The sequence below is a fragment of the Lontra canadensis genome, unplaced genomic scaffold (genome assembly GCF_010015895.1).
Source record: "Lontra canadensis isolate GAN:19392208 unplaced genomic scaffold, GSC_riverotter_1.0 scaffold46, whole genome shotgun sequence".
Lineage (NCBI taxonomy): Eukaryota > Metazoa > Chordata > Mammalia > Carnivora > Mustelidae > Lontra > Lontra canadensis.
In genome coordinates, this window is record NW_022631040.1 from 9,812,542 (window position 1) to 9,838,915 (window position 26,374).

The 26,374-nt window shown below is 36.6% G+C and overlaps 1 protein-coding gene across 2 annotated transcripts in view; it reads right to left on the reverse strand.

Annotated features, from left to right (window-relative positions):
* Window positions 1-26,374, reverse strand: part of GPATCH2 (G-patch domain containing 2) — a 169,243-nt gene that overhangs the window by 61,428 nt on the left and 81,441 nt on the right. For both annotated transcript variants that reach the window (XM_032872929.1, XM_032872928.1), the window contains exon 6: window positions 3,942-4,009. In XM_032872929.1, coding sequence (XP_032728820.1) covers window positions 3,942-4,009 — 68 coding nt within the window. The remainder of the gene's footprint in view (window positions 1-3,941; window positions 4,010-26,374) is intronic.

Sequence of the window (26,374 nt, forward strand, 5' to 3'; positions counted from 1 at the left end):
TAACTCAATACCACTTTGTAGTTGAAAAAAAAAAAAAAGAAAAAGAAAAAGAAAAAAAGTTGCACCTTGTTTTGTTGATATTCTAATGCCTCTAAGCAAATACAATTTTTAAGTTGAAAATAATTAAAAAAGAAAACAATATCCTTCTCAAATCTTCAAAAAAAATTAAAAAGGAGGGAACATTTCCACACTGCATCATTTTAAGATCAAGCATTATATTCTAATACCAAAGCCAGATAAGGACACTACAAGAAAATTATAGGCCAATATCCCTGATGATTATAGATGCAAAAATCTTCAACAAAATACTGGCAAACCAAAATGATTAAAAGGATCACACATTATGATCAAGTGGAATTTATTCCAGGGATGAAGGAGGGTTTAACACCTGCAAATCAATAAATGTGACATAGCAAATTAACAAAAAGAAAGATAAAAATCGTATGATCATCTCAATGGATGCAGAAAAAAGCATCTGACAAAATTTAACATCCTTTCATGATAAAAACTCTGAATAAACTGGTTATAGAAGGAATGTACCTCAGCATAGCAAAGGCCATATATATGGTAAGCCCACAGCTAGCATCATACTCAATGGTGAGAAACTGAAAGCTTTTCCTCTAAGATTAGGAACGAGACAAGGATGCCCCCTTTTACTACTTCAACTTAGTTTTGGAAGTCCTATCCTAAGCAATTAGACAAGAAAAAAAAAAAAAAGGGCACCCAAATCAGAAAGGAAAAAGTAAAATTATATAGGCTTGCAAATGATGTGCTATATAAAGAGAAAACCCTGAAAACTCTACCACAAAAAGCTGTTAGAACTAATAAAATCAGCACAGTTGCAGAATACAAAATCAAGGTACACACATCCGTTGTTTCTACAACAAACTATCAGAAGGAGAAATTATGAAAGCAATCCCTTATATAATAACATCAAAAATAGTATAATACTTAGAGATAAATTTAATGAAGGAGGTAAGACATCTGTACACTGAAAACTATAAAATATTAATGAAGTAATTATTAGAAAACACAAATAAATGGAGAGATCTTTTATGTTTATGGACTGGAAAAATTAATGTGGCTAACATGTCCATACTACCCAGAGGAATCCACAGATCCAGTGTAATCATTATAAAAATTTAAATGGCAGTTTTCACATAAATAAGAAAACAATCTGTGTGGAGCCATAAAAGGCCTCAAATCACCAAAGCAGTGTTAATAAGGAATAGAGCTAGAGGCATTACACTTCCTGGTTTCAAACTGTACTACAAAGCCATAGTCATCAAAACAGCACGTAACTGGCTAAAAACAGAAACAAAAATCAATGGAACAGAATAGAGAGCCCAGAAATAAAACCCATGCATATATGGTCAGTTAATTGACAAAGGAGTTAAGAATATACGTCGGGGTAGGACAGTTTATTCAATAAATGGTTTGGGAAAACTGAACAGCCAACTTGCAAAAGAATGAAACTGGAGCCCTACTGTACCATACACAAATATCAACTTAAAATGAATCAAACAGTTGAACACAAGATCTGAAATCCTAAGACTCCTAGAAGAAAGCAGGAAGCAAGTTCCTTGACATTGATCCTGGCAATGATTTTTTTGGATCTGACACCAAAGCCAAGGCAACAAAAGCAAAAATAAACAAGTGGGACTACATCTACCTAAAAAGTTTCTGCCGAGCAAAGGAAACCACTGACAAGATACAAAGGCAACCTATGCAATGGAAGAAAATATTTGCAAACCACATATTGATAAGGGGTTAATATTCAAAATATACTGGATACTTTTATAACTCAATAGTAAAAATCTAATAATCCAACCTAAAAAATGGGCAAAGGACCCAAATAGATATTTTCCCAAATATTTGCAAGAGCAAAATATCCCAGGCTAAAAGGGACAGTGAAGTTAAAGGTCATATTCAGGGAAGAGAGGCAGACCAGAGAGCTGGACCGTTATCTGTGAGGGACAGATAGTGGTGAGGTAGAAAGGTACTTGGAAACAGATCATAGGGAGTGTTCAGTAACATGCCAGTGAAGCCTCTTCATTGTCAAGAGGCAACGCTGGGGGAATAAAAGAGTTGGAATTGAACTTAAGTGTAGAAGTAAGTAGCGTGTACTCAAATAGTGAGAAAACAGAGACAGAAAGATTCCCTAGGATCCTATAGCAATATAAACGATAACAGAGCTTATTTAAAATAATGGGGCAGGAAGTGGAAAAGATGGGGTCAGCATGAGAGACTAAAGAGACCAGACTGGACTGGCAGCATGTAAGGTGCAAGGTAGTAAGAAGACTCCATGTTAGTCCTGACTGTGGACCGAATGGTAAGCAAATTCATTGGGGCAACCAAGGAAACTCTAAAACTCTAAAAATAGTGATACTGGGGTTCAGATATCAGAGAATCTTATTTAATTGATTAAGAACCACTGGAGAGACTGGTGTGTAAGGGACTTCAGGAGAAAACAGTGAGGGTCATACCTGCTAATTTGAGAAGTAATACTCAGTTGACATTATCCAACTTGTCTCATTTTAAATTCACACTTTCATTCACCCAATAACTATTCACTGTCCACTGGGCACTGTTAGCACAGGACTCCAATGTGATAAAGAGATCTGTCTGTCCTTGGAGCATTTACAATCATTACCAAATGCAATTTTTGGTTTGAAAACAGCTCTATATATACTTGCTAAAGTTCCTGATTCGTATCAGAGCAAAAAATTAAGAAGAAAATACGCAAGTCTTTAGTTGCCATTCTGAATGAATAAAAGCTTCACTCTTTTTTCTTTCTGCTTGAGAAAAACAGAGAAAAGGTCTAATAGGATAATACAAATGAATAACATAAACTAAAGAAAGGGAAGATTATGATACTGTAACCCATAAAATAAATGCTATAGGAAATAATAATCTATATGAATACTATTTTATATTATACAGATTATATTAATATTAATATTAATTTATATTAATAATCTGTATAAAATAAGCTATAGATGAAGAATAATTTCTTCTATACTGGTTAAGGAATGGATTTAAAATCTAGGATCTAATGGATCCTAACAGAATTACTAGCCAGAAAAAAATTCGTTCAATTATTAATTCATGTCTTTCCACATGTTATAGCCTTTTTCAAGTTCAACCACCTTCACAGGAGACATGGTACTGACCCAAAATATATAATGTTTTCAAGTTCTTCTGATAAAGATATATTTAGAAATAGAACTAGCATCTAGAAATTCACCCAATAATTCATCAAAGTTAAAGCTCGATTGCTTAATTTTTAGAATCATTTAGTAAATTAGACTCTCCTTTCTATTGCTACATGAAAATACACTCTGATCCCTTCATAGTTCATGCGGAGCAGAAGCAGAGAGCAGAGAAGTACTGAGTTAAACAGTCACTTCCTCTGCACTTTAGTGCTTTAGAAAGAGTGGGGAGAAAGGGATAGAGGAAGGATGAGTAGGAGAGCTTGATACTACTTAATGTAATGAAAATGTAGTTCAAATCCTATCATAAATAAAAGAATGATTATATTCAAAAACACTTATTTACATTTACGCCATGGGTTGAAATGGTTCTTGTACAACTGTCAAAGACATAAGGTATTTGCTCTTTCTTAAGAAAGGTGCAAAATTAGGGGTGCCTGGGTGGCTCAGTGGATTAAAGCCTCTGCCTTCGGCTCAGGTCATGATCCCAGGGTCCTGGGATGGAGCCGTGCATTGGGCTCTCTGCTCAGTGGGGAGCCTGCTTCCCTTCCTCTCTCTCTGCCTGCCTCTCTGCTTAATTGCGACCTCTGTCAAATAAATAAATAAAATCTAAAAAAAAAAATTAGAAAGGTGCAAAGTTAAACTAACTTTACGAGCAACAGCTCTCAAGTTCCTGCAAGGAATACACAGACTACCCCAATGAGATCCTACAAATCAGGGCGTACTCACTCATGGTGATGAGAATCTGGGGAAAAGTGAACCATCCTCTTGTTATTGACAGGACCAGGGGTGCTGACCTGAAAGGAGAGTTGAAACAAAAAATGTCACAACTGAGCTTCTTTAAAAAAAAAAAAAAATCCATTTGATGGATTCCAATCTAAAATGGAGAATAAAATATTAATTCTCAAAAGCTAAACAACATTGCATGGACCAAAAGGGTAATTTCATTCCAGGTAAGAATGGTCTCTTGTTTTCGCTTATTGTAGGTCCTCTGTTAGAATTTTAAGACTATTTTAAAAGCACCTTTATAATAAAAAAAAAAAAGTTTCTTAAGCACCAGACCACCAACTCTTGTTTCCAAATACTGCTCAACTGTGCATATATTTAATCATATGTGAAAAAAAGGAGGCTCACTTAATTAGTGTTGAGCAAGCAATATTTCCAAAAACCAATTAACCAGAGTTAATTCGTAAATAGAAATAACATGTTTTATAGCGCACACTTCTTCAGTGCATACAAAAACCTACATCAAGGAAGGAGTCACGAGTCCTTTTCATAGTTTTCCCATAAAGTCAGGAATAATCTGTGTATTTACACAGAACAAAATGTAATTTCACCTAAAAGAACAGTATTTTATCCCTCTGTTTCTAAGTAAAATTAAAAATGTGCTAAAGAATTGAAGGTTCAAAAATTTTTTCATAATATGGGCACCTGGGTGGCACAGTGGGTTAAGCCTCTGCCTTTGGCTCAGGTCATGATCTCAGAGTCCTGGGATCCAGTCACGCATCGGGCTCTCTGCTCAACAGGGAACCTGCTTCCTCCCCTCTCTCTGCCTGCCTCTCTGCTTACTTGTGATCTCTCTGTGTATCGAATAAATAAAATCTTAAAAATTTTTTTTTTCATAATAGAAGCAACTCTCATAAAAAAAAAAAAAGCACAACTTTTCTTTTACAGCGGGTTCTCAAAAGGGAGTGTGAGCAGCACCAGGCAAAAGTGATCTACTACAGTCACAGTCAACAATACCTGTGTTCCGACAGAAGGCCCTAAGTTACGCTCTGTCATAATTAATAATAATAGTAATAATAATAAAAACCCTCTGCAACTATAAAAATGCCACTTAAAGTCTACAATCAGAAAAATACCCGAGGAGGCAGAAAAATGCCTCTGAAAACAAACCCAACATTTGCAAAAAAACAATTTATCCCTTTATCGCCTGGGTCACAAGGATGCCGGCGCACACTCTAAACTCCAAGAAATGCAAATATTGCAAATGTGTGCAGATGATGACATGAAGACCCCCACGGCAGGAGCACCACAGGTAAACATGCGCCTCAACTCAAGACCACATCCTGCATTCACCTCAAAATGAGGTTTTCATGCTATTCCAGTGGGCATCCCAGGAATACAGTAATCCATTTTCTACACTGTGGCTCTGAGAAAAGCCGACGGTGCCTATGTCATGCTTTGTTAGAAGTTCATGATCGCATTATCTCGTGGTGGACCTGACACTTTTATTCAGTTTACAGTATGTTCTATGTACAGGCAACTTATTTCCTTTGCCAGGGCTGCTGACAACCTTTTCCACACTGTATTAATCTTGTTTACTGACTTTATCTTGGTACAAATATCAGAAAACTGAACTTTTTATCTCAGAGAAAGAATAAACAACGTGTTGACAGAAGCAGAAGCTATTTTCAGGGCTAAAATTGCTTGTTTACCTGAAGCTATACTTATGGAAAAATGTTTAAGTCTTGCTCTGGCTTGAAATACATAATCTGAAATTTAATAAATGAAGAAATTACACATATACCCATGTGATAAATTGCCTGATGAAAACAATGCAACTGAATACCATAAAACAGAATTTCTAACTAATTTATCCCACAATACAAATGTAAGCTTTCAATCTAGTCAGAAATAATCATATTGTGTATTTCTCAGAAATCATATATGTATAAACGATAAGCTCAATTCAATTGCTGCAAACGACTCACACAATATTTACAGGATCAAAGGGAGATATTTAAATGACTTTACATATTTACATAACATGTGGCCCTTCCTTAAAAAAAAATAGGGGTGAATACCTTTTACTGTTATTTCAAGTCAATTTTTGTTTTACTTTGGAAGATATGCCAACAGCCATAATTTAGGATTATTATTTTTTTGTTTTAAAGATTTTATTTATTTATTTGACAGACAGAGATCATGAGTAGGCAGAGAGGCAGGCAGAGAGAGGAGGAAGCAGGCTCCCCGCTGAGCAGAGAGCCCGATGATGCCGGGCTTGATCCCAGGACCCTGGGATCATGACCTGAGCGGAAAGCAGAGGCTTTAACCCACTGAGCCACCCAGGCGCCCCAATTTAGGATTATTTTTAAATGAAATCATGCAACGCTGAGACTCTTACATGATGAGCTTCTCAGGGTTCATGTCACTGGTCTGACTCAGGAGTAAATGTTTTTACTCTGGGAACCTTTTGTGACTTTGTGACTAGACACCCCATACTGAAAATCCGAGAATAAGATCTTAATACAGAATTCAGCCCGTGGAAAGCAGTACTATAGTCAAGTTCCAATTTATTTTAAATGTGGAGGCATGGACCATTAGTAGATAATTCAAAGTATTATAAAATATCAAGAAACACTGTTATAAAATTCTTTCTAAAAATTTATAATTTAGGCTGAGGTAATCATCTTTATAAAAATAAATGAAGCAGTTTGAAACGTTACATTCAAGGAATAATTTCTAGTAAGCAAGTATGGGGATTACTGTGTTTTCCAAAAAACACGGCTTCATTATTCCAGGAATGTTTTAGAAAGAAGGAACACATTTAAAAAATCCTCTTTAAAATATCCAATAAGATATTCACATATTAAAGTTTATTTGTTAGAAAAAGCAGATTTTATTCCACAAGATTGGGTAGGTAACAGGTATTCTGTTCTTCATGAGAAACAGTATCTCCACAGTCCAGCTCTTGTTTGTTAGGACTCTGGAGACGTTTATGTAATTAGCCAATATGTACTGATGACATCACACTATCTGCCCAGAATTCTTATGGTTCATTTTTAAATGTTACTCCATCCATAGTGACTATAGTCACTCATTACCTATGTCAATTCCTCAAATTAGTAAATGTAAAAAAGAGATACTGCAACCTAGAAAGGAATGGGTAGCCACTAGATAACAAAGCATTTGCCCACTTCCGGCCTCTGCGGATTGTGAAACAAACTAAAGCTAAAAGATCACGCGGGTCTTGGTTTTTGCTATTGTTGTTTACAATCAAGTCATCAACCTCAGAAAATGGGAATGTCATAGTGACAGAAGAAAAGTGAGTAACTGTTGTATAAGAAAGTGCCACTGTCAAAATTCAGAAGGTCAGTAGGTAAGAACATATGGGACATTAGGCTAAATGGCATCAATGACAGAATACCTATTCTCTCCATTTCATTAGATATAGTAAGACAATTTCCTATTCTTTCTATCACTGATTTATTGACCACCAATTTCATAACTTTCCTCAAAAGACAAGCAGAACACTCGGTTGTACATCTCATTGTCATTCTGTTGTCACCAAACCCATCCCATTCTTCTACAATTACATAACTGAAAAAATTACTTCCCAAATCAGGTAAACGTATCTGAGACACAATGCTCTCAGAGGATTAATGAAAAGTTTGTTCAGTACGGATGGTATCCTACTCATATGTTCAAGGATTAAGGTTCCTTCTGTAAATGAATGAAGTGTGATGGCCCCACAGACGTCCAGGAAGCCATTCCTCTTTCTTCTCTCCCTCTGTTCCAGTCATTCTCCTTCAACTTTGCTCTTCTGTACAATTACATTTTATTTGCTTTCTAAATGCTATTCTGCATCAGTGGCCACACTGACAAATACTTAGGGTGGCAGGCTGCCACTCGAAAGAAGGCCTTTCAGTTTTGTGAGGACTGGTCAATCAAATCCGCCCGGCCTCCAGGGAGCCAGGAGACAGTCCATGAGCTTGTTCCATGAGTCTCCCTGCCACTGTGTCAAGACCCGAAAGTTTTCTGCTTCTCTAAGGACCAGTGTTCATTTGACTCAACTTCTCTTTCTTGGAAGAAAGAAACAAGCCCTCAAAGTTTAGCAGCTCTGCATGAAGGCCCCCCTGGTACATTCAACAAATGTGCCAGTCAAATATATGTGACAGATACTAAGGAAAACAACTCAACAAAACCAGGCTTCAAAATAGGACTTGAAACCCTGGGGGTAGGAGGTGAGGGGAAGAGGGCAAAGAGATGAAAGGGAATTTATTATAGTTGCTTATCTACACATTTATCTTCATTAAAAATCAATCATTAGAAAATAATATCCTGAAAGATTTGCAGTAACTGATTTTAATTAATGGCTGTTAAAACAGATGTATAAAATGTTCATCTTTTAACCCCTTCCAGAAAAATAAACACAAAGATTCCCCAAAAGGATTTCAAATGAGTTTTCTATCGGTATTCCAAAAAGTTCTGTTATGAGATAGGTGTGAGAATGAATAAAATATTTCACTGTGTCATCTATTTGCATATATAATATCACAGAATGGTCACAATTCACAAAAGGCACAATCTATTTGGGAATGGAAAACATCAAGAAGATAACACTAGAATTACTTTTAAAACAACGTACAGAAAAAATAAAAATTACTTTAGAATGACTTTTAAGGCAATACGAAAAAAATGACAATTCAGGTAGCATAAATGGGTTTCATTTATAAGATTAAAGGGAAACAAAGTAGTTATCTGATTTAAGAGGAATAAGGGGGGAAAAGTCACCTGTGAGAAGGGAGTTGTATGCAATTATCTCTCCCTGCTCCAATCCATCTTACCAACTTGCCAAATTCAACTTTCTAAATCGCTGCTTTTCGCATGTCAGTTTTCTCATTCCAGAGCCATCCATAGCTCTACGCTGAAAGTAAAATTAAAACTAATGAGAAATGCATTCAAAGTCCTTCTCTAATCCGAGCCTGACTTTCCAGGGTCATCCTTCAGCTCACGTGGTAACTGGCTGCTCCCCATGTGCTTAACCCAAAACTGCTCTACTGGATACAATTCACCAAATATTTACCCACTATGTATGTAAAACTAGGCTTATATTTACTATATAGTAAATGGTACAGAGTTCCCATTCTGTTGGGTGATTTTAATTATACTGTCACACTGAGTGATCTTTTGGATGTCTTGATGAAGTCCTGAGTTTAAGGAACCGCTTTCATTCCAAGATGGTTTTGAAAGAATAAAAGAAAAAAAAAATCAGGCAATAATTCATGTGATAATTCATATTTCACCTTCATTTGCCTAGACTTCTATTAAACTAAAACGTTATTTTACACCGGACTAACAGAAATCCTCTGTACTGGCCACAAAAAACTAAGAATTAGTAGGTATATGCAGAATGCCTGATGGGTGTTTGGGAATGTGCTGGATCAGAGGTAGAGGTCACTGTAAAACATTACCCATCAGGAGTTTTGGCTTCAGACAATGTTCTCCTAGAAAGAATACTCAGGTGGGACTACGATCCATTTCCGAGGGCAAATGAGTTACCTGAGATTTCAAAAACTGTTGTACTAAATGACTAAATTTACACACTATCACTTGATTCACTAACTAAGAAAAATGCCCTTAGAATTTAATAAAATGTAATAAATTACAGAAAGATATGCCAGGTTTTCATTTTAAAATTCACCAATATTCACAAACAACCTTGCTCTTATCAGGAGATCTCACACCGGAAGACTTTTAAGGGGGGGGAAACCACTTATTAGGATCTATGTGTCATCTACTACTCACAGCCCTCATGATAGCTAAATTATATTGTAGTGGATATAACACAGTGCATGAATCTGATGATTTTACCTGGTTGTCAAGGTACTGTTCCGTTATACTTTTAGCATTTTTTTAATACTTCTTGAGTAACATGAATAAATGAACAAAGAAAGTGTGATAATGACCACCATGACACATCAAAGAGTTAATATAATTGGTAGAAATATTATTATTATTACTCATGATAATGATTGGCCTAAACTTTATAGCTCTTGCCCGCTTGTGAGGTATTTTCATGGGCAAGGTGGGAGAGAGTGAGGAAACATCATTAATCTCAAATACCAGATGACGGCACATGCCCGGATCATGAAGACTAAACAGCTACATCTGAACTTCAATTGTCCTATTCACAGCCTACTGCTTTTTCCCCTACAGAACTACACAAAGGAGACAATATACCAAAGCCAGTGTTTTCTGTATTTGGGGATTTGCTGCAAGAGACGCTTGCCTGAACCTAGAATATACTCTTGGAAAACCCTCAGCCTAGAATTAGGCATCCAAGAATGGTACTCTGGTTCTCACTTGTAACTCTGGGTAACCTAGCGGGCTATTTTGGATACAGACAAGGATGAGCACAGTGGCCCAAACAAGGCTGTTGGCACGTGTTATGGATTGACTAACGGGAGTAAGAAATAGCTCTACTTCTAGGCATTACAGCCAAAGTAGTAAAAAATTCGAAACTGTGCTAGAGAGGGGTAAGCATCCATGATGAGGATACACGGAGAGACTGGAAAATTAGAAAACGTGTACTATTTTTTTTTTTCCTTCAGAAGCAGGTATCAATGCAAATGTGAGATTATACCTTCAAACCAGAAAGGTTTTATAAAGAATAAAAAAAAAAAATCAAAGGAAATAAAGCACAGAGGAACACAAGGCCTGCCTTTCAATTGCGGATTAGTCTTCCTAGCAGGAATCCATCTGTGTCAAAGAGAAGATGCTAACCTTTCCACTGCCAGAATCAACCAGAAGAGGTGAATGAAGACAGACTTTGGGTAACCCGGAAGTTAAGCCCGGCACACGTTCAGGTAACACAGCACATACATTTCTCTAAAAGAATCGTCAAAAGCCAAATTATACTAAACTGATGCAGGTTTAGAAATACATATGTGTACATATATACAACAACATTGGCAACTGTTATGTTTTTAATCTAAAACTAAACAATGTAATTATTTAAAATCCCTAAACAGTTTTTTTCTAGTTAAAATAAGTCAGCATTAATAATTAAGAATTTAGAATGATTGGCCTATTAGAATAATAATACTTCTAATTATTAAGTGCATAAATTCTCATTTCTGGTATACACTAATAATGAATGATCTGAATGCTTTAATAGAAAAGATTAATCACTACATAATTAAAAAACAAATACAGCAACAACTTTTTTTCATACTGCTCCATGATAATAATTTCTTTTGAGTAAGAAACTAAAAATTAACCAGCTTGGAATGATGGCAAATAGTGATTAAAGAAGGCGGTTCACTTTGCCATCCAGTTTAGTAGCAAGCTGTGAGTGGCCTCTGCTGGCTGACCAAAGGCTTCCTAAATCACTCATTTATGATGCTTGCCATGTTATGGGCTTCGGAAAAATAAGATTATGCCCACATATATTTACACAAAATCCAGTGTGCATAAAGACCTGCCTTTTATAAAAGCAAAAGCCAAATAATAAACAAAATGTACACAACATGGTGTAAAGAAACTTTATAATATTCACCCCAATTCAACATACTTAGGTTAGTTATACTCAGTATCTATACATCGCCTAAAATTTTAGTTTATATGCCATGATTGTATGTAGGTTATCTTATTCAACTCATACTGAGCAATCATACCCACATTTAAAAAAATAAATATTTTTCTTGAGACTCATGACATCTACCTGCATATGCATGAAAACTTTTTCTCAAAATTAAGTGTATATTTAGCTTTGGTTACTGACTTTGCAGGGAAATAAAAGAAAGAATAAAAAATCCTTTAAGGATTTAGATTTTAAAAAAGGCATTAACACACTTTATATAATGGTTTATGGAGATACTGTCCTGGAAGTGCAGAAAAGCAAAGCAATTTTAAAGATTTCTGTATTATTGCATCTATGTTTGGGTAGAAGTAATCTATATTCAAAACTTAAAGCTGCAATCAAGAAGCTGAATCTTACTAGTATTAAGTAATGTTAATTCAGTAATCATAATAGAAAAGAAAAAAAAAATGTTTCCAATTTTGCCCAGTACTTTTCTATTAATAAAAATCTGTGCACGGCAGAATTTATGATTTTTTAATTTATCTATTAATTATATATGATTCAATTCATACTTTACCAATCTATCCACTTAAAATATACCCCATTAAAAATTATTATCGAATATGCCTAATGATGTCAAAAGGTGACTACATTTATTTTTAAAAAGTTATTGTTCTCACATGTGACAATACTTCAGTATATTTCAACCCTCATTTCAGAATTCAGTCCCATTATCTTGCCTGCTCAAAATTGTTCACAGGGTTAGCTAGCTGACATATAAGATAACCCTCCATCTCACTAGACACCGCTGGGATATGACACACTGACCCACAGTAAGCCCTTATTATTAGCCTGAAATATATAGCATGTAATGTAGCTCCAGCCAGGGAATTTGTTTATAAAAATCCTTTTATCTCTCTGGACATTCAAAATGCTTTTAGAAGTAATGTTCAACTGTTTAAAGGAATTTCAGACAATAAATACAAATTCTAATGGGTGCTTTGAAGTCTCCCCTCTTGTCTCCCACTATTCTGCAGAATTTAAAAAAAAAAAGAGTCACATATACAGAAAATAGAAGCTAGAAAGTGTTTTCGTTTTGAAGCTTAGCTTATAAAGAGTCTATTATATTAAAGACAGAACTTAAAAAACAAGAAGACGACTCAACAGCTCTCATTCCTAATGAGATTTACAACATACTGAAAAGCTAGGTACATGTAAAATTAATTTTTTTTGTAGTTAGAAGAGGTCAGGGGGTAACACAGCAGTAAAGATAATTATGATACTCAGCAAACACAACTGATAACATAAAAAATATTAAGATGGCTTTTTGGATAAAAATTCTATCATGTACATTAAAAAAATTTACTTTAAGAATATAAGCTGACTCAGAAAATGTTTAAGTGCTTAGTTATAAATGACTTAAACTATAGTTAAAACACATGATCAACACTTCAGTACTTAAAATCATTTTTTCTGTATTAATTGATAATTTATCACAATATCAATAGTTGTGCATATCCCCTTTTGAATTGTGTATTATTTTTCTACATTTTCAAATGTTTTTTAATAAACTAGTCAATTTCTTTCTACCTGAAGATGATAGTGATGTTGTATGCAATCTTAATTTACATTAAAAGAAAAAAAAATCACAGCTGTTTTTGATGTTTAAAAGATTGTTTCTAAGACTCTTAAGGATACATTGATAGTAATTGATAAGAAAAATGCTGATAGTCTTCACATTTTAAAGCTGATTATCTTAATATGGTTTATATTTAGCAAATAAAACACTTCAGATACTATAGTCTATAAACCGTTCTCTTGAGGCAAACATGCAGGCAAACACTCAACCTTCTATAATGTATTTCAAGACCTGATTGTTATGCTGTAAATTGCACTGAAATCTTTCTATAAGTTAAAAAAAAAAAAAGCACATAACAGTGACTTGAAAGGGAAAGAGACAGCAAGTATCAGCATACGCAAACGAACTCTTAAGGTATAAAAGGCAAACTAGTCTTTAATGTATAAATGAGTGAATGAGTTAATTAAGAAGAAATCAAATATTAGTTCATCAATAACTGTAAAATCTTAGTCTAGTACATACCACCCTTCTTCTTGATTTGCAGCACAAATCCCAAGTAATAACTTAAACTTTTAGTATCTTTTGGCCCACATGTATTTCAAGCAAAAGATCACACAGTAAAACTCCATTTTTTGGGAAACTTATCAGTAGAATTTGCTTGAAATGGAAAGAAGCCAGTATCTAGCAGAACTCTGGTTGCACAATAACATCACTGGGCCAGCAGGCGACAGCCATGTGAAGACAGTTCTGGCCAATAAAAAGGACATGCAATCACGGGTGGAGCCTCTGAGGAAAGTTCTCTCAGTGGGATTTACTTTGTGGTCAGGAGACTTGGGCGGGTCTTTGCACTTCAGGTCGCCTGGGATATAGGCAACAACATCCATTTTTTGAGTAGGAGTGGAAGATGACAAGAATCAAAGGTTTCCATCCTGCTATCCTTTATCTGGGTAACGAAACCATCAAATACCTTCCCATAAAAAACAAAACCCTTGTTCAAGACTCCATTACTCCAGCATCTTGTTCCATGCAGCAAGGTCAATCCCTCATGAATAATAATAATAACGATGATGCCACTATTGCCATTAAATTCTACCTTTCTTCTTAAAAAAACCAAAAGCACGCGATTAAGAGGGTCAGGAATACACTGAAAGAGATACTCGATATCTAAGTTATATGCCTAGCACAGAGCTAGAAGTGGTAGAAGATTCTGAAGAATTGTGTAACATAAACCCTGCTAGGGATGCGGGGAGGCTCAGTCACTTAAGCATCTGCCTTTGGTTCCCATCATGATCCAGGCTTCTGGGATTGAGTCCTGCATCAGGCTCCCCGCTCTCCCTCTGCCTCTCACTCTGCTCATGATCTCTTTCTCACATAACTAAAATCTTAAAAAACAAAAACCAAAAAACAAACAAAAAACCCCTTCTAGCTAATATGTTGCAAACTTAAAAAATACGAAACCAATGCAGATTAAGCAAGTGCTAAACTGTGTGCACTGGGTTCGTAACTGCCATTGCAGTTCACAAAAGAGAGATCGTTATGGCCCAACTTAGCAAATTTGAGGAGGAGATGTGGCTTATGCTGACTGCTAGAGATGGGTAGGGTTTAAGCTGAAGGAAGGAGGGGAATTATATGCTAAACACAGATATGAGGTATGGATCATAAGGGTATTATGTTTAGAAGCAAAGACATAAGCCTGACTAGACCATAAGTCTGCTGGGGGGGGGGGGGCGGAAAGTTGGGTAAGTAATAAAGTTTCAGAAATCCAGAAATCCAAATATGGCTTATTCTGTAAAATAATCTATGTGCAAGGCTTCCAAGCTTATGCTAGATTATCCACCTAGTTGATACTGTCCAACTCCAGTAGGAAGAGAGAGTCCCAAATAAAAATGAATAAAAACTAACAAAAAAGGAAGTAATAATTTCATATTTTAAATTACTGTACTTTCATCTTCACTAAATCCCTATCCCTTGCTGCTTTTGGGTTTCTCTGCCAAGAGCCTGGGAGCAGCCCCCTCTGCCTAGGATGGCTGGGCTGCAGGGCTTCCTGCCCTCTCACTCCCGTAGACCATGAAAGTAGAGCTAGAGCTGAAGTAGGGGGAGGAGGTTAGGAACCCAGGTTCTGATTGCTCCCACCTGTCTGGGGCAAGGCGAAGTGCAAGATCAGGAAAGTGCAGGGAACTAAGGCAGGTCTGCCTCCTGAGGCACAGCTGCTGTGGAGGGAAGTCTCCAGGAGAGGCCACATGTGAGGTGGCACCCTGCCCAAACTGGCACAGGGGGAAAAATGCCCCATCTGTGGAAGGAGGGGGCTAGAGAGATAGCCTGAGAGTGCTACCGGTTCCCCTCAGCCTGGGTGACCCAGGAATTTCTGTAACCTAGTGGTGGTGGGGGGAGGGGGATCAAAGAACGCAGGGACTTGGAGATCAGGGGCAAAGGACTGGAATCCATGGGATTCAGTCATGGGTACCAGCATGAGACCTCAAAAGACCAGAGAGAACCAGATTCATGTGAGTGAATGATACCGGGTTTCAGACTAGACTAGACTAGCCAGCCGGAGATCAGCAAGGACCAAAACATAGTGAACAGACAGTAAGATGGTGCCAGAAACTACTGGAATCTCCTCCAAGACCTCCATGACATCCAAGTTCCTCACTGTCATCATGGAGAGAAGTCGGTGGGAGGGGAAGAGCTACAGGACCAAGCCTTTGTTAGAAAAAGGGTAAGCTGCCCAAAGAAATATTCTATACTGTGATACAGTGATTGGCAAATCTGTACAACTTTCCCCAACCCCTGCTCCACACTCCATGCCCTCCTTCCCCTCACGGTCCCTTCCCCTAGTAGTTGTAAGTGAACCCTCATGAGAAATATCCAATGTCTTAAATAAAGAAGTTACATTTTCTTTTGTTCAGCTTTTAAGTTTTTGCTCCGCTACACTTATAAACTGACATCAGCTCTTTAAAATGGTCATAGGTAGAATTACCCTTACATTAGAGTAGATGAAAATCTTTGTGTGATCCATAAATAAGCAGTAAAGCATAAATGTTACTAATTTAAGCTCTTTCTCGGGTTCACAGCAAAATTCCACATAATACATATATTTTTCATTCTGCAGGTTATAAAATCAATTGTGACAAAAACATACTTTTATGATAAGATTAGAAAACAAAGCAATGCGGAGTCTTAGCAGTAATTCTTGCTGTCCAATGCCGTGATCACAACGGGATACACAATCCACCAAGTTTAACAAAATCAACTACAATTTATGGATTTTACCCACTGTTTCTTTTTCTCCAGTATAAAGTGGTTCTTAGGAGGAAAACAGTTGAGTGATTAAAAGTGTGGGCTATAAATCTAGATTGCCTGGGTCCAAATCCTGCTTCTTCCATATTTCAGCTCTAAGACTGCCTTAACTCCCACATCTTTAAAATGGGGATGGAAACAGTATCTATTTTATATAGTTATTATGAGAATTAAATGAGACAATCTGAAAAGCACATAGATCAGAGTCAGCCTATTATTATTATTATTGGTGCTAACTGTCTCAAAGTCTAACGCAAGATACAACTCCAATAATAGGATGACACAAATCAGTATGACAGTAGATATAAGCATGGAGTAAGGAGCTTATAGGTTGGAGGGAGTTGGGAATGAGGAGGGCGTGTATGTAGAGCAAGGAAGCGATGGGAGATGCTCATTACTAGGGGCTATCATCACTTTTCAGGGAATTACTTGAAACACTCTTCCTTAGGGTTGATAAACATCAGATGAGCAACTGTTTTTCCTGAGCAGGTTAGTCATGTAGATACATGTTTAATATATAAAGCACCGCATTACAAAGAAGAGGCACTTTACAATTAAGTTACAATGACATGGTAGCCAGTCTAAAACACAAAACTTCATTCAGGAATTTCCACAAAGACATTATTCAGGACGCCATAGGCTGGTGCTTTTCTGATGCTTTTCAATTAGTGTAAAGGTCATGGGTTTAAATAAAATAGAGTTAAGTATCTTATCTATAATAATGGTCTCTAAATTGAATGTTTTACAGCTGATTTGCTGTTCTTGGCCAATTCTAAGGGCCTGAAAGAAACTTGAACTGGCAGACCATTTGAATACAGGTTATTGAAGTAATAAAGGGAACGCATCTCCTCCTGTGTCCAACTTCTCTCTCTCTCTCACACACACGCACGCACACACACACACACACACACACACTCTGATTTTACCCAGAAAACCTGAAAAAACCTTGAAGCCTTCTTTGATCATACACAACAGAAGTAATTTCTCTTCCCACTTTGAATTCATATATTTCCTTGTATCTTATGTCTCATAACAGATCGCCTCATGTTAAAACTGCAAATATGTGTCGGTCTCCTCTAGAAACATACACATTTCTCACAAGCAGTGGTTTTGTCTAATTTACTGTTGTACCACCAACAGAACCTGGTATGCGGGCCCACACAGAACCATGTGTTCAAAGCATCAAAAGCACAAATATTGTTCACTGTTGCTTATCAGCATTTTGGGATAGTCATAAGACAACTCAGTATAGGCTCCAAATAACTCACATGCAGGTTAAATATTAGAGTCTTTAAAAATCTAGATATGTTGTCTTAGAAACCATGCTGCTATCTGTTTGGCTAAACCCACTCTAAAAGCAGTTCCACAAAATTAAATAATGCAAAAGATAAAGCCTAGTACAAAGTATGCAGAGAATAAATGGAGTAAATGAACATAATTTACTAAGTCCTTTGCATAAAGAATAGTCTGCAATTTTTAAAATATAGAAAAAGAACGAGATGCAATTACTCTTTAATGAACACCTCAAACAATTTCATATAAGTTGGTCAAATATAATAAAGAAAAAAGACTATGAGAAAAAAGAAAAAAAAAGAGTTGGCAACTCACCTTTCCAGAGTAGCACACTATTAAGAGAATTCACAGACAAAAGGAAGCCCGTCAAATACCAGCCTATGCTGAGAAAATGGTAGAATACTACACGCTCTTAAAATCCATTCTAGAAGTTATCCATAAAGCAATGGTAGCATCTCAGCATCAATATAACTAAGAGACTTGATAATGACCAACTATTCTAGAACTGTCCCATAGGTATTAACTCCAAGCCCCATGGCCATTAAGCCACACCACAGAATCAGAAACAATGAGATCTTCCAGCATGGTCGGTCTGTGAAACACTGACATCATGTCACTACAACCCAACCTTATGGGACTGGGTATACAAACAGAATGCCAAGCAGCACACTCCACTGGACCAGGAACAAGTCCAAGTGCAGAGATAACTGTTTTATTCTTTCCTTTTGTCCTCTGTGATGAGCCTGGTATGTACTAAGTAAATAGCCTCTATCATTATTGATTTTAACAAACACTGATTGAGCACTTTCTGGGTGGCATGGACTCCCAGAAGCTGCATGAATTTCCAGTGTGACTCCAGCTCGCAACTCTGCAAGATGTTAATTATTATCGCAATCTTGCAGATGAGGCTCAGAGAGATTAAAACCACCCACCTGAGGCCACCTACTTAACAAGTAGTGGAGACAGTATTTGAGTCCAGAAATGTCTGGTTCATCTACTCAACAAGAAAATATTGAGCCTTGACTACGTGTCCTGGTAAAAGGAAGAGGAAGAGACATACTGGCGAACAAGACTCACTGGGACCCTACATTTATGGGATTTGCATTTTAGTCTACGGAGACACAATGAATTACACAAGAATAAACAAACAAACAAATACAGAGAAATACTACAGATTGTGGTCAATTCTATGAAGGAAATAAATCAGGAGAACGTGGTGGGGAAGTGGAAGCCCAGCTGAGTTCTGAAGGAGGAGGAGGAGTGGGGACATTCCTAGTCAAAGGCAATTGCATAGGAAGGTGTGGAAGCAGAGAAGGAAGGAGCGGCAAGGAGGTCGGGGTGGGCAAGGGAAGACTGGGACGGTGTAAGGTCAGAGAGCACAAAGGGGCCAGGACAGGCAGGGCGACTTCAGTTCGAATAAGTAGTGCTCTTTTCTTTATACCAACACTTCTCAAACTTTATACTCTTAAAAGTGATTGAGGTCCCCCCAAAGTTTTTGTTTATATGGTTTATAGGTATTGACATTTGCTGTACTGGAAATTAAAACCGTGTTAATTTTGAAACCCAATAATACTCAACACTCTTCCTAGAGACTTTGCAAAATACCACCATGTTCTCATGAAAAATTGAGGTGAAAAAGACAAATATCTTAGTACTACTGTGAGAACAGTTTTGCCCTTATGGACCTCCTAAAGAGACCTGGGGATTCTCTGGGATCCCCTGACTATCCTTTGAGAGCCACCACCATATACCATAGTTGTCTGAGGGTGGTCCCTGGGCCAGGAGTACCAACATCATCTGAGATCATGTTAGAAATGCAAATTCTCAGGTCTTATCCCAAAACTACTGAATTAGAACCTTTGAGAGTGAAGCCCACCATCTGTGTTTTAGCAAGCCCTCCATGTGATTCTGGTCCTCACAAAAGTTTGACGACCACTGTGGTAGACTTGACTGAAGATGGTAGGACAAAGTGGGAAAAACATCAATAGGGAGGTCATAAGAAATGCTTTTAAAATATACAAAAATTGGCTGGCACAGCATAAATACAAAGCTTGAAACTAAATGCAGGGGAAAAATTGTTAAAAAAAACCCCTCTGCAGCCAGAAGGAGAATCATCAATAGAAGGGTGTTGAACAAAACTGAAGAGGCAAAACGGGAAACACTGACAGATTCTGCAAGTATGTACAGTAGCAAATCCAAATGTCAATCTTCACGGGTGAATAATACCAAAAGCACGGGGGTTAAAGTGTCAGTCTTAGGCATATGGACCCCCAGAGATAATAAACCGTATCAAAGGTGCTAACCAAGATAATATATTTGCGAAGAAAAAAAAGCTCATTTTTATTGAATCCTATCTCAGTTCTCACAAATAATTCTTAAAGGGAATAACTCCACATAACTTGTCGAGCCTTGTTTAGCAGTACGAAGGAACAAAAAAATGAGCTTGTTTGGTGATGCATATTAATATCTTAATTCTAAAAACTGTCACTACGTACACCAAATAATATTTTGGTTCCTTTCACTGAATCTTACCTAAGTCCCATAACATTATTATGTACTTGTATCCATAATGATATAGTAATTTTCCTTTGGGCTCCTAGCAACCTCTATATAATCATTATACTTATATTATTTATTACACTGTATTTTAATTAGCTGTTTATTTACCTAACCCTCTGACACATTATAAGCATCTAGATAGGGACTAGGAATCAGGTATTATTCAACTTTGTTTTTCCCTACATTGTATACAGTCTCTGGCACATGCTAGTTATGAAATGAAGCAAAATTCACTTGTTGACTTAGGTATTTATGCTTTATCTTGACATCTACATTGAAATCTCAACAAAGGCCATGACTGATATTTTAATTGCTTTGAAACACAAATAACAGAATCCTAAGTACACCTGTTTTCAGTAAGCCCTTGGTTACTGAATATAGATACAGATACATATCTCTTGTAAATGACAATGGAAAGAACAAATATAATTAGTGGGAAAACTCAACATGCTGTTTTAATTATGTATGGAAATATTTCAATGAATATAAAATAAGATCTATCAAAAGGATTCTTGCAGATCTTACGGTTAATTGCCTTCACCCCATATTAAAAAAAAAAATTCCATACCACTCACATTCTGAAGATACGGGAGCAACCACAAAAATATTCCACAATTCTTTTTTATTTATTTATTTTATATCTTTTCAGCGTAACAGTGTTCATTATTTTTGCACCACACCCAGTGCTCCATGCAATACGTGCCCTCCTTAATATCCCCACCTGGCTCCCCCAACCTCCCACCCCCTGCCCCTTCAAAACCCTCAGGTTGTTTTTCAGAATATGCCACAATTCTTATTTATTAATTCTTAAATCAGAAACCCTAGACTGCAATTTAAAATTAATATTAACTGGGCAAAGTACTAGCTTCATAACCAAAAAATGCCCATCTTCTTATTAGTGATCAGGGTCTTGATGGTCCAATATGAAACAAAACCACATTTCATATTCGAAATGAAATTCTGCTTTAAACTGTCTCTTGTATTTATTAAACTACTTATAGTTCTGGCAAAAACATTCAGGATGTCTAAAGATAATAAAAGCTCATGAGTGGTACCCTATGATCCCATGACCACCTGGACTAAGCAACAATCAACTGTCCTCTTTAAATCTGGACCCTTTCGGTTCTCTCCCAATTCCCTCGGGTGACCAGATGTCACATGACCACACAGTCGGCTAAGGTACATACAGTATTTATTGTAATATGAACTGTAAAGTACTATCTGCACTCAGGTTAGGATACTACAGACACTGGGCTCAGCTACTTAGTTCAAATTAGTATTAAATATTTGGAGCTCGGTGTGGGATTTTAAAGTCCTACTGTCTTGTTCAAATCCATGCTTTGCCACTTTCTACCCGTACAAGTTATTTTACTTCTTTTTACTTTTGTTGCCTTATGGGTAAAAGGGCAACGGGCAGTGAGAGTAATACCTGCCTCGTAGGTCTCTTATGGGAATTAAAATAGTTAGTACATGTCAAATCCTGGTAAAATGCCTAGCACACAGGAAGGACTAGAAATGCTAGCTATTGTAAGTAGTAGTACATCCAGATTTCATAGACCCAGTCTGCTTTATCAACAGGCTTAACATTTCACTTCAGACCTCCTTGGTAGGGCTATTCATTCCTTTTTTGTGGGTTTTAGTTCCACTCACTTGACTTAATCAGTCTGAATGAAAAAAATAACTTCTTCTGTATTCGATTATTATCTCAATGTCCCAGGTCTGCCTACATGGGTTTTTGATATTGAGGTAACATTCTAATAAGGAGGAAGTTGTTTTTTTCTTTTTAGGTTAATGTATAAAATTAAGCCAGAGTCAAAAATGCACCTTACTTTATCTAAATAGTACCTACGATATTTGTTGAATGAACGAATGGACAACTGACTCAGGTTCTCTGTGGGTGTTCAGTATATGTGGAATTGGAATTAAAAAACCAATGAGAAAGGAATGAGCAGCCTACCACAAACTCTAGCAATTGATTCACCACCAACACCTCTATTGATTTCAGATTCCAAAGATGTTTCAGAATTTTTTTATTTCTTATCACTTTACCCTCCTTTTTCTTCCCTATATCACTTACATGTTACTTTTTAATTTCTTCTTCACATGGTTTAATGCAAATCCTGTGGAATTTCCTGTTTGTACGGTTACTCAATATGAATCCTCACACAACTAGCAAAACTTTAAACTCACCTGTGTATCACTATGCATGTGAAACTTTCTGAACTACAGAGGAAAGTATACGTAAAATTTGGTAGTTTATGACCATGATGCATTCATATAAAACAAAAGACAAAAAGCACAACAAAGAAAACCGTGCCAAACCATATGACAAAACCATCATATTGACACACTTCTCTATCTCCTCCTCTTCCAGTTTTCCAGAGTGATATCCTTTGCTTTTCATTCCTTTCTCTATATACTTGCTTTTTGGGAAAGGGCACTAACTCTCCTACCTTCAACCATCACCTTCTTATTGATCAATCACATATATACAGCTGTTTCTTCTCTGAAGTTCCATACCGCCAACAACGAGCCCCACACTTCCAGGATCCCTTTGGGATATTTCTTTCTGGAAAGGTTAGAATCATTTCAAGCTCATTATAACCAAATAAATTCATTAAATTCCCTCTCCAATTAACTTCCCCTCATGAAGTTCAATTCTTAATTTTTTAAAAATGAATGAATGAATGAATGCACATATGTATGCGTTTATGGCTACTGGTCAATGTCAGCATATTTCTAGTCTCACAAATGAGAATATGCAGGAGTCACCTAACTCGGAAAACTTTGGCTGTTATCTTCCATCATGAGTAGAAGAGAGAATGAATACTTTGTGGTCAGATGAAGTCATCTCAGCTCTGCCGCCTCTTAACTATACCACCTAGTGGCATAAAGTAATTTCTCTTTACCTCAATTAGTCTCACCTATAATTGGGCCTATTGGTGATGTTGCAGGTTTTCCATAAGGATTAAAAACAGGGAACATACAGGAAAAAAGGAAGCACGTCACTCTGGCTCAGAGCAGGCAAACACACACACTGAACATTTTATCAAGACTTCTGTATCACGGGTTGTCACTCTTAAAATTCAAATTCCTTCCGGCCTCTTACTTCTTTTTTTCTTTTATTTGGTTTGTGCCTTTTATATGCTCAGTCCAGGCCTTAACTACACAGAAGGCCTAATTCCCTGACATCATCTCTGGCACATTCCCCATTTCTATCAGCCTACATTTTCCTCTTCTTTCTGTGAAATCATATTGCAATTATGGAGAATACCATACAATTTTGAACTTAACTGCTTGCTCTCCAGTCATTAGGAAGGTTTTGTCTAAATGGTAACCTCTATGAGGATACTAAATCCTTGATCAAGGACAATGTGAAAAAAAACCCAACCCAGATGTATGAGCGTTGATAAGTCACTTCCTGTCTCTGGACCTCAATTTTCTAATCTGTTAAAGAAAATTCAATATTTTGTCTAAAATCCTTTACATCAAAAGCATTCTGTGATTCTAAGTTGAGTGCCTAGATCATTTTCATAAAGATTAGAAATCAAAGAAAAGGAGTCCTCTTTGGCTTCTTCCTTCTCTCTGAATTTCCTTAGTCCTTTGTTCATTCCTTTAATAAAGCACTTTCCTTACCACATTAGATTAAGTACATGTCTACCCTGCTAGATAGCAAATCTCTGGACAGTAGAGCCTGTTTCAATTAATCTTTATACCTGGGGTTACTTAAGATAACATGTGACACATAGTAGGCATTCAATATATATTTGCTAACTTGGAATTAATTAGCTTACAAGGTTTGAAATTGGCAAAGAACATATAAAAATTTTGCTTTGTACTGAACACAAGTACTCTCTACACAACTGTTCATAAGCTGCCACTCCCCACTTCCATAAGGTCTTGACACCATTCGAAATACTAAAGTATAAGAAGTGAAAAGACTCATCACTACAATAAATAAAAGCACTTCAAACAATAAGGTTGGTGAAACAGAAGAGTCAAACTCCTCAAATACAACCAAACCACTTAGGAGTCCTATTTAAATTAAATAAGAAAAAAAGAAACACTTCAATTAAAGTGATAAATACAACTTTCCCACTAATCCAGTAATTTGGATAATTCCAAGTTGAAAATTTCAAACTGACAAAGAAGAGTTTGATACTGCAAACATAGTATTTTTAAACTTCAAAAACTAAAAAAATCAAGAAATTGGAAAAAAAAAACAATGATCAGATTATAACATCTGAATGTCTTACGGATTTATTTTTTTCAAGCGAAACCACATGGTTTTAATTACATAGACTTACTGGTCTCCCTTACCAGGACCCTTTATTTTTAGACTGTACAAAGAGAAGTAAGTGTAAAACTATTACCTCAGCCCTCTCTTTTCATCACAAAACAGATGGATTCTTTTTCTTTTCTTTTAGACAGATTCTGTGTTAGATGAATTCATATAGGTATCAATAACTGGGAAGTCTACATCCTTAAAAAAATGAACTAAAGAAGTTTCACAAGAGAATTTATTTTTTTTTCCTAAAGTTTGTTTATTTATTTATTTTTTTAGTAATCTCTACACCCTGAGTGGAGCTTGAACTCATGACCCTGATTATCAAGAGCTGCATGCTTTTCTGACTGACCCAGCAGGGCACCTCCTCACAAAAGAATTTATTCAAGAGCCCCAAAGGTCTCTGATATAGTCCTTTATGACTCTGTGGCAGTTCTAACGTAAACAAATGCATGGAGCAAGTTCAAGACAAGAAAGCCAAGCATTCATTCACATCTCAATCTTATCCCTAACATCATTACACCAATACTGTCCACCATTTGCAGATTCTGTAAATTTGGGGTTAACGCTACTAGAATAATGTTGTTAGGTGGCATGGAGTTTATTTTGGTGGCAGAATTTACTTTAATAGCTTTATAAATACTTTGGTCTTGTGCTGATGGAATCATTAATGGCCTGAAGGGTCACTTAATTTTCTTAGTTTTACTTTACTGGATTTTACAGGGAAAATAACATGCTATGTTACATTTTCCTATCTGCAGTACATGAATGTCTCAGGACAAATCTCCTGCAAATGTCAAGGGTCTATTGTAATTGTTTCTGGCCTGCCCAGTGAAACTTAGCAAATGGTAATACCCTGGCCTCTCCATGCTGACAGTGACTTGGGTTGGAGGGTTAATCACCATGAGGAGCAGAAGAGCTGAACCTTAGGCGTTAAGATGGGCATAAATCCTAACCTACAATGTCTTTTTTTTTTTTTTTTTTTTTTACCAGTAGGTTCTTTGGGTTATTATGAGCCAAGTTACGTCCATCATCACCATACTTAACATTGTCGGACCCTAATTTTTCACAGTTATGAATGCCATGCTATCAAAAAGCCTGGGTATTTAGGGAAAGATACATGTTGATGCCTTCTGCTGACTGCTGTCACCTCCTTCTTTATCAAAGCACTTTCTAGAACTCTCTGCCCATCTAAAGGCAGAAGAAAAGGTTTATCCATGTGCATGAGATATGCAATCTGCGTGTGGGGGAATACCATTAAATAGTCCCTTGGTTCAAATTTTGTATTTTTTTGTGCTTAAAATGGAACAGTTCAATAGTAGTTCAATAGCTGAAAGTTAACTAAATCTGTATAATTCCATGTAGGAAGATATTACTACAAACAGGTTTTTCTTAGTAACTCCGAAAACAAAACAAAGCGTGGACAAATGTGAGTTCAAGTATAATACAAAGGCTAATTGCAGAAGGAGAAGCATCTCAATATTCCTCCAAAATACAACCTCAATGTTGAAGAAATGGTTATTTTCTCAGTAAAAGAAGGATCATTAATTTTAAATCGAAGCATGATTTATATTTTTAAAACAGTCTATATTTGCTCAACTTAATATCTGGCGATTCTATCAACAAGATTGAAACGGACGGACTACTTGAAATTTGAAAAGGGCAATGTCCACATTGTTCCCCTGGCACTATACAATGGCAGGTCAAACTTTTGTTCCTCTTGTCCTACAAACAATTTTCAAGCCCACGCTCAATAAATAAATTTGGTCTCAGCACTCCCAATCAGGGCTGCACAATCCCCTCAGTAGCAGACCTATGATAAATGGACTTATTTTCCCAAA